The 12395-nt window shown below is 38.8% G+C and overlaps 1 protein-coding gene across 2 annotated transcripts in view; it reads right to left on the reverse strand.

Moving 5' to 3' along the window:
* LOC146559939 (1-phosphatidylinositol 4,5-bisphosphate phosphodiesterase eta-1-like) overlaps nucleotides 1-12395 on the reverse strand; it is a 57201-nt gene that overhangs the window by 23641 nt on the left and 21165 nt on the right. For both annotated transcript variants that reach the window (XM_085243673.1, XM_085243672.1), the window contains exons 3-9: nucleotides 12098-12343; nucleotides 11602-11729; nucleotides 9083-9253; nucleotides 8431-8524; nucleotides 6784-6987; nucleotides 6031-6151; nucleotides 526-697 (exon numbers count right to left, since the gene is read on the reverse strand). In XM_085243673.1, coding sequence (XP_085099799.1) covers nucleotides 526-697; nucleotides 6031-6151; nucleotides 6784-6987; nucleotides 8431-8524; nucleotides 9083-9253; nucleotides 11602-11729; nucleotides 12098-12343 — 1136 coding nt within the window. The remainder of the gene's footprint in view (nucleotides 1-525; nucleotides 698-6030; nucleotides 6152-6783; nucleotides 6988-8430; nucleotides 8525-9082; nucleotides 9254-11601; nucleotides 11730-12097; nucleotides 12344-12395) is intronic.

The raw sequence follows: 12395 nt of genomic DNA on the forward strand, positions 1-12395 counted from the left end.
ATAAAAAAACTTCACACCCTGTTCATGTTTTCAAGATTACTGTTGTGTGCAATAGATTCTGTTTTTGCATTGAGTTGTGTTACAGTAGTGTACGTACATGCAGGATTTTCTATAGATTTATACTACTCATATGAAACTCACAAATCTAAATGCCTAATCCTCTGCAGAGATCTACGACGATCCGTTACTGTATAGTTTCTAAAATATGCATTGGCAGTTATGAAACAAAGAACCTTCTCACAAATTGAGCATTGTGTTTTCAATTGTTTTGCTGTAGTGTGTAATGCTGTGTATAGTGTTTACAGTTTTGACAGCTTCGAGCTGCTCTCTTGGTGTGGGAGTTTGAGTTTTGCAGTGGGAAGGTGTGGTTGTGTTTATGTAGCTTTAGAGAAGGGTGTTGTGTTTGGACATTGGGGGACCTGGTGGTAACGTTTGTGAAATGTGTTTTAGCATTTGAGAAAAACTGTAAAGCATGCACTGTCAGTCCATCTTCCATTCGTCTAACCACTTTAGACTTATTCTTACTTTGATGAGTATCTTGCCTTGCAGGCTGTGAGGACTGGGTAATGTTTTGCAGTCTCCACTCAGTACATCTCCTATGTCCAGTTTGTCTGCAAAGATTTCTCGCAGGTACTGTGCAATCTTCTTTTGCTGCTGGATGCTACAGTGGTTCTCTATGGAGAGAATCACTGGATACCTTTAAAAAAAAGAACAAGACACATACTCAGCTTTCTTTAAGTTACATAAACGCTGTCCACACTCTCAAAATGTGCCTTAAACGAAATCAATGGACTGAAGTGAGATGGATCTGCTGACATGATCATAAATCACATTTCAAACTGTGCTCCCATTTCTCACCTCAATTCAACAGAGCAAAGAGGAGGTAAATCATAAAAATACAGCTGCACCTCTGTGGCATGGCATGGTGTATGCGAGTCAGTGGGCTGTGTGTGTGTGTGTGTTTTCATTTAGAAAAGGTGAAATGACTTGTGGCCACACAGCAGTACAGCTCAAATGTCAGGTTTGTCAGACTGACAGCTCTCCCTCAGGGGACACAGCCTCGCTTTCACTCCCACCTCTGATCCTTGAAACACACACTTGCATGAACAACACACACAGGGACATGAGCACGCGCTCACACACACACACAGACGCAGGCACTAGTTCTCTGCCAAAGAGCTAAAGACAAAAAGAGACAACAGAGAGAGAGTCATTTCATTTCAAACATCTAGCAGCTCCTCCCAGGTGAAACACCGAGGCAGCCCAATGAACTGCGTAATGTGTGCTTGTGCCTGTTTGTGTGTGCGCGCATGTGATGCGGGAGAGCAGAGACTCACTCTCTTTCATTATAGCCTCGGGCCCATTAATCTCATTAACAGGTGGCACTGATGATAAAAAATTTACTGAATATAGAAAGTGAAAATGGCAACAGGAGAGAAAAGAGAGCAATAAAGCACATGACATTGATTTTATTAGTCTGTTCTTGCTGTCATTATTATTATAAACACTTAAGTTAATTAGGATCAGTAATTTTTTCATAATTGGCACGTTTCACATGACAATACTAAACATTTATTTTATACTAGAGCGCATCATCATGAAATCTTTGTTTTATTTCTTGGGTCATTAATGGCTTAAACTATTGATTTGTACTCAGTACAGGTCCATAGCTTGCTGGATAAAGGCACTTTTATTTATTTATTTATTTATTTCAGTTTTGCTGCTGTACACCACAGTGGAATCAAACAATGAATAAAAATCCATTATCTTTCATAACTGCAGTTGTAGGTGTGTCAGAGGCAGAGTTGTGGACCCAAAAGGACTCACCAACACAGAACCAAACTCAGAAGAAAACAATTAACAGGAACAAAAGGCAAAGTACCCAAGTAAATGGTCACAAACATAAAATAATCTGATCCACTGACAGGATGACAAACAGATGGAAAGAACCACTACCCGCATGGGGAGAGAAGAGAGGGACATGTAAACAATAGCTGTGTCTCAATTCAGGGGCTGCATCCTTCCGAGGACCTGACCTTCGCGGTCTATGTGGGCCGGGTCTTCTGAAGACCAAGAAGGCCGGAAGTGCGAGGCTGTGAAATGGGACGGTCTAGCCTTCAGATTTGCGTCACCGCTGTCTCGGTGGAGTTTAATAAACTCAACCGTCTGCTCCTTGCTATGTAAACTATAACAGGATATTGGAGTAAATTCTCGACCATCTCACACTTCTGTTTAATCAGTCTTCTGTTTGATGTTTATTTAGCTGTGTGAAAACTATGATTTTAATCTCAGCCAAACGGATTTACTCAGGAACAAATAAAACACTGAAAAAAAGCCAAACAATAACTGTCGGCCACATTTGGAGCAGCCTTCAAATTGGGACAGCCTTCGTTGCGTCGCTATGACGTAATTGGCCTTCAAATGCGGCCTCAGAAGGATGCAGCCCCTGAATTGAGAAAAAAAAATACTAAACATAGAAAAAATACAACAACAAACAGAAACTAAACCTTAGAATATTAAATGAATCGGAATTAAACAGGTCCAATTACATAAACACTGGATCACCCAGTGCCATGACATTACCTGTTTAAGAATTACTTACAGAAGCTCAAAAAGTAACTAAAACAAAATTAACAATTTCAGGGTGGTTTTAACAGTTAGAGGAAAATCCTGGAGATAATTCATTTATGTACATTATTTTTTTTGGGGGGGGGGGGGGGGGGGGGATTTTCAAATATGGGGCCTAAAGAGATGGTAGTGCAAGAGGTTAAAAAAATGCAATGCAAAGTGCAAAGGGCAGCAAAAACTTCAGGAGTGGCCAAATAAACAATCTAGTACATTCATGAAAAACGAATGGACTGACCAGCTCAGGACCATAAGAAAAACCACAGAAAAAACGTAAGTGGATAATCATGGTATTATTTCCATCGTTAAGAAAAACAACATCCCAACATCTAATTGAATAAATGATACATCTACCTCAGGCAGGCAGACATGTTCTGATGTGTAGGGGCTATACTCTTTGCTCAGAGTACGCAAAATGCTGCAAAACTGATCAGACGGTGTTTAACAATGCAAACGGATAATGACCCATTATTACAAATATTTGATCCAGCTAGGTAGCATAGTAGTTAAACAGGTCTATAGAACATGTATCATGAATTTTAAAGGTTTAAAGTAGACAGTTACAGGCAAACTCTGAATAGGACATGCCGTCAATCTGTTCCCTTTAAACTTAAAATAGCTGTATATTTCTGCCAACAATGTCTCAAAAATGAACAAAGTTAAGTTGAAAATAAGTTAAAGAACAGGCATACAACTTTTAATTAACTTTACCAAACATTTCAACATGCTGCCAAATGTAGTCACACTTTTTGTTTACTTACAGAAACTGAGGGTACTCCAATATCGTCTTTATTAGAAACAGATAAATGGTTTTATAACACAATCGCTGCCATCACAAGAAGCTGCAATACTGGATGTCAAATTGAGCCAATGTGGCAGCAGGAAGCTGCATCATTCAACACTTTGTTTGGGTAATGTTGGACCTGACAGAGACAAACCGTGGCTCCTCGGGGAGCTAGAGGAAGTGCTGCTAAACAGATGGCTGGGTAATAGGTGCTATTCAGTGCCAGGAATCACAGTGTTCTCTAATTATCTACTTTCTGCAACTTCGTATTTAAACATTTCTGGGGAAACCTTCATTGTAATCACCAATATTTCGTTATAACAGTGTGAAAAACAGAAATTATGTTTATATCATGTTAGTGAGTAAACTGAAGGATAAATAAGCCAAACATAATTTCCATTTAGTATTCAAAGCTGTTTTCTCCCCCACTAAAATAATGGGATAATAGGTAGTGATGTGTCGGTCACGAACAAAACGGCTCTTAGAGCCGGATCTTTGACGTGAACGACGCGAGCCGGCTCCTTATCGCGAGCCGTGGGTTTTTTTTTTTCTTTCTCTCACCCTCTCTCGCACTTTGTTTCTGCTTCAGTCAGCATGCGAGCCTTGTGCTTTACGCTGGGGTGAGGGGGGAGGGGCGGTAGTTACACTCAGTAGCACAGGAACAGAGCAGGAGGGAAAGAGAGAGAAAGAGCCAGGGACAACAACGTCACATTAGAAAGGTATAGTGATCATCCACAACTATTTTCAGTTGCGGATGATAAAGGATTCAGAAAGTTTATTCGTGCAGGCCTATATGACAGAGAATATGCATGTTCTTTTTGTTTTCATATTATAATTTACATTTAACTGTGTTGTGGTTTGCAGTGTTTTGTGTTGTTTCACTTTAAGTTTGTAAAAGGAAAAAGCTGAAAATTTTAAATAGTTAAAAGTTGAAATGTGAATAGTTGGTTTTTGTATTATATGATTTATTTATTACATTTTATGTGGCGTGAATAAATAAAAGTATATTTACGGTGGCCCTTAGAGACAAAACACGTACAAACTCTGAAGCACATAAAAACTCAAAACACGTACAAAAGACAACAGAAGTGCTCCAGGATGCTAAAGCAGTGTTGAACTTTTGTTACCTAGTGGTAACAAAAAATTATTTGAATATATAGGAGTGCTTGTGTATAAATACACAAACATACACATATGCTTTCAATTGTGTAATTTAAGTGATCTAGGTAGCTCTGTTTTGGAAGTTCAGTTCATGCTAGAAATGTGTTTTGGAGTTTGTACGTGCTTTGTCTCTAGGGGCCACCATATATATTTATATATAAACATATATAAATAAAACCACTTTTTTTACATTACTACCGTAATTGTCGGGCTATAAGCCGCTACTTTTTGCACAAGCTTTGAACCCTGCGGCTTTTAGTCAGGTGCGGCTTTTCTATAGATTGTCCATGATTTTTGTCATATCGTAAGACGATTTGTTTTGTTTGTTCCGCTGTTGTACGGCACTACGTTGCCTGGCGGAAGGATCGGGGTTCAAGAGTGGTATGTTGGTCACATGTCCATCCGGCAGGCAACATAGTGCCGTACAAGTAGCGCGAAAAACAAACTTCAAAGTAGCGCTACGCGTTCAGCGGGAGTCGTGGATGACGAGCGGCGATAAACTTGCGAAAAGCAAGTTGTGCTCAACTCCACCGGTGGATTCTGACAGCGTGGAAAAGTGTGAAAACATCCACGATCACCAACGGATTTCGAAGGGCTGGACTGCTGCATGATGAAGAGGAGGACACCGCCACGGCCCTTCAGAGGGTGTTCGACTCTGACACTGACAACGAGGATTTCTTTGGTTTTGAAAGTGACAACGAAGGAGAGAAGCTGAGAGTGGATGACGAAGCCATCCTGAACCTGTTCGTATCCGACACTGGAGAAGAGGACTTTGGTGGTTTTAGAGCGCAGGAAGATGGTGGTGAATGACTGACTTTTCTTCTTGTTAAAGCTGTGTCACTGCACCTGAGCCTAAAAGGTAGTCCGAATCTATTTTTCTGGTGTGCTGTAGGTTATTGTTATGTAATACATTTGTTACTCATTTATGAAGCACAGCACATGTGCAAATATGTACCCATAACTTGTTTTTCAAAATATTAATAAAAGGGGTGTGTCTCCAAACAGCCATCTCTTTCCTGACAATTCCCTTTGTGCATATTCTCTTACATATGATGAGTCAACATTGAAACACCTGCGGCTTTTGGTCAGGTGCGGCTAATGTATGTACAAAACAGGATTTTCCCCTGATTTTAGCTTGTGCGGCTAATATTCAGGTGCGCTTTGTAGTCCGGGAAATACGGTAATTCCTTTTGTGCATAATTTTATATTATTGTTAATAATAAATTAGTGAAGCAACAAAACAACCTGAAGAGCCGGTTCGGAGCCGAAAGAGTCGGCTCTTTTTAGTGAGCCGAATCAAAAGAGCCGGTTCTCTAAAAAGAGCGGGAAATCCCATCACTAATAATAGGATAATGGAAGTGTCTAGTGTCCATTAAACATTCACAAACACTCTGTCTCTCTCCTCCAGACACACACATTAAAAAACACACACACATAAACACAGAGAAGTTTTGACTCACTGGTTATTTATGAAGGCATATTTATTGATGGTCTCTATGACAGACTTGAATGGGATCTTTGAGGTCAGAGTGTAGCCATGCTGGACCATCGGCTCTCCTTCAGGACCATCCCAACAGTCCACTGTAGGAGAAGAAGGAGCAATGATTCATAAATACTGAAACTATTTATATACAGTTCTCTCCTCGGAAGAAAATACAGCAACACAATGCTACTGCTGTGAGTTTTTAGTCTGTTATCGCTGTTCAACTTTCCATATGGGAAACACAAAATGTATTTGAATAACCTTTGATTTCACAGCTCTTTTGCATGTTTTTAAATGTTATGACCAGTTGGGATATTACAGGTTGTAAGATTGTGTTTTATGTTGAGGTGAAGCTCTTTTGTCCCCAAAAGGATCCATGCAGTGAGAAAAAACACACACAAACAACATAATTTAGTACATGCTGAAATCAAGATCATTTTTTACTATTATGAGCCACCAAACATTTTTGTCTAATTACGGTACTACATTTTCACTGCAGACATACTGATTAGTTACAATATGAAAGGCTCAGGTGTTACTAGTTACATTAATGAGGGTACTGTTCTACAGCATGAACCATTAAGCAGTAGACCCAGTGATGTAGTGTAATGGAAGTCATCTATCATCCATTTGAACATTTTTACCTTCCTTTTTCTCACTTTTTCCTACATGCTTAATGTCTTCCGTGCAATGGGTCAGATCACACATTTAAATAGAGCTATATCTTTACCTTCTACACAGCGGCAACCAGACTGCAGCACCCAGGCATACATGTCAGTCTTGGAGTGGGAGAGGAGCTGATCTCCAGTCAAGTAGGTGTTATGAGAGGAGGCGATGAAGTAGTTACACAGAGGCTGGTCCATGTCTTGATTTACCTCATGGTGCAATGGGTTGAAAATGTCACACGTTGGACAGCGCATGAAATTTGTGAAACCTGAAAGAAAAATATGAATTTTAATTAACAAAAGAAATTACAGGGGAAAAATAAACATCCATACTGAAACCATAGTTTCAGTTATGTTTTACAGCTTTTGTGTGAAATAGACTAACCCCCCTTTTTATATATATCTTTCTTTTTCCTAAACTAGTAAAATGTTTTTTTCTTTTTTTGAATAACAATCCATGGGATTATTTCAGAACTTCTACCCACATCTCTTGATCACCAAGTCAGTCTCTACAAAACTACAAATGGATCACAAATAACTCTAAAAACCACAGCGATGTGGTTTCAAGCCACACTGTTAGATATACTTCACATTGTTAACTTTTGGGGGGGTGGTCCAGCATGAAGGGGAGTAAGAAGGAAGAAAGTTTCCTTTCATCCAGCGAGAATGCAAAGAAATGAGACAGGAATACCAAGAGCAAGTGAAAATAAGGAAAAGAAAGGAAGGAAGAAAGGAGAAGCAGAGAGTTAATGTGGGGAAGCAGACTGAGGAGGGGAATTAAAATAAGAAAGAGATTTTAAAAATGTAGCATAAATTTGGTGATTGATCACATGTGCCTGACCATGGGATATTGAGATTAAGTTTAGATTGTAACAACACACTTGGAGGCATGAATATTAACATCTGTTGGAAACACAGTTGTTAAGAGACCAAAAACTGTACAGCACATCTTTTTCTTCATGCCATAGAAAAACATGTACATCCTGTGACTTCTGTTTGGACACCTATGATTCAGAGCTGCAACACGGTAATACCGATCTGGTTGGCCAGACATACAGACAATGGCGGACTTCATGCCTCAGACGACAAGATTAGCCTTACCCCCTTGTCCTCCCACCCCTCATCTACTCTGGCCTCACTGACTTTTCTCTTTTCCACCACCCACATTCTGATTTGCCAATTTTCACACTTTGGCTGTCCTCATCCATCCTCACGCCTTCTCCTCCTTTAAGGTCACCCTTTGAGTACATGGGATGATACTTAAAATGACACTCAGAGATAAAATCAGAACCATTCACGGTCCTCCTTTTATAGTTCCCATCATTTCTTGCTAGCAGTTTATAGAATTTCTATTATGAGGATTGGAATTTACAGCCAATATTAAGAAAAGTTGTTTATGAATGTCAAATATTTTTATGAATTTTAACCTGGAGACATACAAAGGGTAATATAATGTTTCATAATTAATTTTTTTTTTTTAACTGGCCCCTTTGTTACCTCCAAATAACCAAAATGGCATCAACTCTATCAATAGCTGGTCTTGATCTTAAGAGTATGAAAACTAATTGCAAATAAAAGTATAAGCATTGGTGTTGCAAAGTGATGATGTGCCATGACAAACACAGGGAAGGAAAGAGAGAGGCTGACAACGTCCAAGATTTAGAAATGCAAATAGAAAACTCTGAAAGGGAGGATAAAGAAGTTAAAGTTACCTTCAATCCCCATAACGCATTGTTGTTTATTTTCTTCTGACACTTCAAACTTGTCAATGATTTCTGCAACATACTCTGGAGTCACATTGGTCATCTATACAGAAAAAAAGTAACAGAAAATGTGAAAAGACCTATATTTGCAGCATTTGAAAGGCAGTAAATACCCAGTTTCATTTAAGTCTAGAAGGTCAAAGTAGTCAGTGTTACTTCCCATTTTTGTACTAAATTCAGCAGCTCAATTTTAGAAACATATTAACCTGAGTATATTAGGGTGGGAACAAAAAATGGGGCGTGATGAAAAATTACACCATTGAAATGTAAGAGAAGTAAAAACTCTGTAAGAAAAAAGAAAACCTTGAGAAGAAAGAAAAAGAGCATAGAAAAGTCATATAAAACAAGCCAAGTGCTCCCATGACACAAACCAATTTTAGATGCAATACATTGGCTTAGTGGAGCAGATTCCTCTGGGCAGACAGCTTAGGCAAAGGGAGTTAGACACTGGAGCAACAAGGAGAGCGTGAATAGGAATATAATGAATCTCTTTTCTGAGGCCAAATTAAAATTAAGAGAGCTGATTTTTGAGACTCTGGACTTCTCATTATAAAACTGTGATGGATTTTAACATCCTTTGCTGAGAATTCGATTGGCGCACCTTTTGCTCGTTGTGCAGGAAGTTGACCAGTTCTTCAGCTGTCAGGTGGTCCTTCCTATCGCTGTATGCCATCATCAGCAGATACAGGTCCCGTCTCAGAGACATCATCTTGTAGAAGACAGAGAACTCCTCGTATGTGAGAGTGCCCTGTTGATCATCTGTGTCTGCTTCCTGTGATGATGACAGAGTGATATGTCATTGGCGATATGACGATAGCTTGGAAAGCCTATTATTTTCATGCACACTCAAGCTCTGCAGTGTGATTATCAGCACAAGGCTTCGCTGAGACAGAAATTCTGCTCATTGTTTCACAATTAAAACTATTACAATTGAACGTTGTTGTACTCTGTGTCATGTTAAGTTAATCTTCTTCAGTTCTGAATAAATCTACCGTTGGCGCTTGTTCTTCCCAGTGAAGCTGCAGTTCAATGTGACATTTTGTCTGCAGTATGAAAAGTGCCATGAGTTCTTCCCACCTGTTAATTTATATGTTCCTTGATATTTGATCCAAATGATCATAATGCAAGAAGTTGCATATTCCATGTCCTATAACTGAAAAGCTATTATCCTACCAACGTGCAAATAGTCTTAAACTGTGCAGGTGTGCACACGGTAGCTGCATACTGTCTCATCCTTTTACACTCATACAGCACAGGTTCACACTAGCACCAAGCAGACACCATGGACCAGCATTTTTTCTATATATAAACACATTACCACTTTCTCTTTTTTTTTCTTCCGAAACTCATATCTCACTAGATGTTTCCAGGGGACATACACAGCTGGGCTCGCTCCTCATTCTATCCTGCCACCACGCTCCACCGGCTCGGTGGGATCCAACATCTCATATTACCTGGATCTCACGGAGGCCCATTCGACACTAAATCTAATAATACTAGCTAATGCCTCCATCGCAATCCCATAATGAGTTCACTGTGAGCATTGGGAACTCGATCATAGACAGAATCTACACACAACGAAAAGGAGAAATCACTGTGATTGACTTGGAATACATGGACAGAAAACAGACAGACTCTGGATATTTTAAGCACCAAAAGCTGTTCAGGTGATGATGTCTCCTGGTGCGTCACTGGAAAAAGATATATTGAGGAAATTTTCTTTCTAATCTAAATGCAGAGACTGAACACTTTCAATTTATTCCATTGTGAGAGGATGAAACATTCTGAGATTCACTGTATCATCTGTGAACTAATGAAAGACTGGAGAAGAGGAGGCTTAAAGGGGTTAATACTGTTCAGATTTTTCATATCAGCAAATTAGATTTATTTTAAAACATGATGTAATTCTTGGCTTAAATAGGGATTTACCACACAACATGTTCTCATGAAGAGCGATTTAAAAGCTTAAAGGCACTGAAACCATTTCTCAGCCTCTACATCTGAGCAATAGGCCCACCAATGATTTCATTAAGTATGGTTTAGCTGAGTTTTTGTTTTTGTTAAATTGAGAGAACAACAACACTTCTCTGATGTAGTCATACCTGAGCAACTTGACAGTTGTGGCCCTAGTTGCCTATTGTGCCAGGACACCTACACAGGCAATCAAGCAGTTGAGTTTTATTTTTTTGATGATGGGATGCAAGAATTAATTAATCGGCCCAGTTAATTAACAAATTGTCAGATTGTTGTAATTACTTCTGATGTCTTTGTGGCTGGATACATTTGTTGGGGAGGGAGTACCATGTGTCATTTATGTTTGTTTTTGTGGTACTTAAAAGTAAGAGCTTTATTTTTAATGCTGTACGTTCCTAAAGTACACAATAATTAACATTAGAAAAGCCTGCGGTATATACAGTCTGTGGCAGGGGGGCTACAAGAGGGTCCAATCCTGCCCACAGAATGGCTTTGAAAAATGTGGAAATTTCAGATGAGGAGGGCATACAGTGTGAATGTTTAACTGTATTTACAGTCTCTTTTTTATAAAGATATAAAAATTACTGATCCATTAAAGGTAAATAATAATAAAAAATAATAGAAATTATCTGTGAATTCACATATAATTTATTGCTTTATTTCTGCCTCTGCAATCCCAGTGAACAACAGTAATTAGTTTCCTCGATTTTCTCCAGCTGCATTGCTTTATAGTGTAGAGAAACTAAAACCAAGTTGAAAATGGTGTGTTGAAATTGCAATAATTTTTCTCAGGGCATCTCTTGGGTTGAATGTGTACTTAAACTTATTTAGACAGAATGAAACTGGGCTGTATTTGCCCCATGAAGAAAAATGAGACTGACACTCCTGGTGTCTGCAGCCGGTACATTCCTCACTATCACTACTGTTCTTACATTAAAATGTTCTTTTCCTATAAAATTATCTCATGCATAAGGGCTAAAATACTACTAAATATCTCTAACATATATATTTGAATTACACACAGGCATAATAATTACAACAGCTGAGCTCCTCTAATGTGCTAAAATGGAAAACCTTTATGTTGACCTAAATATTTATATACAGAAAAAATATATAAATTCATTTGGAATGGTTTCATATTCTAACCTGAAACATTTGCTTGACCTTCCTGCGTGGCAGATTGACATTCAGCTTATGAAGAAGTTGGTAGATTTCGTCAATGTTTAGCAGGCCATCTCCGTTCTTATCGGCCTCTTCAAATGTCTGCTTCATCCATGTGAGACACACACACATTAAGGAAAAAGACGTAGGTTTTATGTTTCTATGTTTATAAAAATTGTCAGGATCATTTTTTGCATTTCCACTTGTTTAATAGGAAACACTGACAAACATGGATGAAAAAAGTTTAGGCAAAAATATGCTGATTGCCAGCTTTAATAGTAGAAATAATTTTTTTGACGACGTGCATGAATGCAAAGTTATTTTCTTAAGGAAAACAATTATACTTTGCATTGTGGTGAAGAATTTTATTTTAAAGGATTAAATGTTTCCTTCTGAACTTAAAAAAATATGAATACAAAACTCTTTTCCTTCCTAGAAAACCGATGTTCATGATTTCTCTGTAGCTATTTGTTTAAAGGATATTGATCGTGTGTACGCTGGCGTTTAGCCAAAGAGTCCTCATCACTGATTCCGGCCATCAGGTAGCGAAGACCAGTTATCCAGGTTCTGGCTTCCTCTGCATTTGATGTCACCAGGTCAAGGGACTCCATGTGGTTTCCATGATAAACAGTGAAACAGCAGGCAGGGTCGAAGGTGCCATCCGCATGCCGATGGAAGATGTCCGACTGGCCGCCCTCTGTCACCTTATACAGTGAATCGATGGTGACTGATAGTGAAAAGAAAAGATGGAAAGAAAGGAAAAAAATAATAAATTAAAA

Source organism: Mchenga conophoros, linkage group LG14, assembly GCF_057382185.1.
Source record: "Mchenga conophoros isolate Kocher_MC1m ecotype Shallow Benthic linkage group LG14, M_conophoros_male_GT1.1, whole genome shotgun sequence".
NCBI classification, from domain to species: domain Eukaryota; kingdom Metazoa; phylum Chordata; class Actinopteri; order Cichliformes; family Cichlidae; genus Mchenga; species Mchenga conophoros.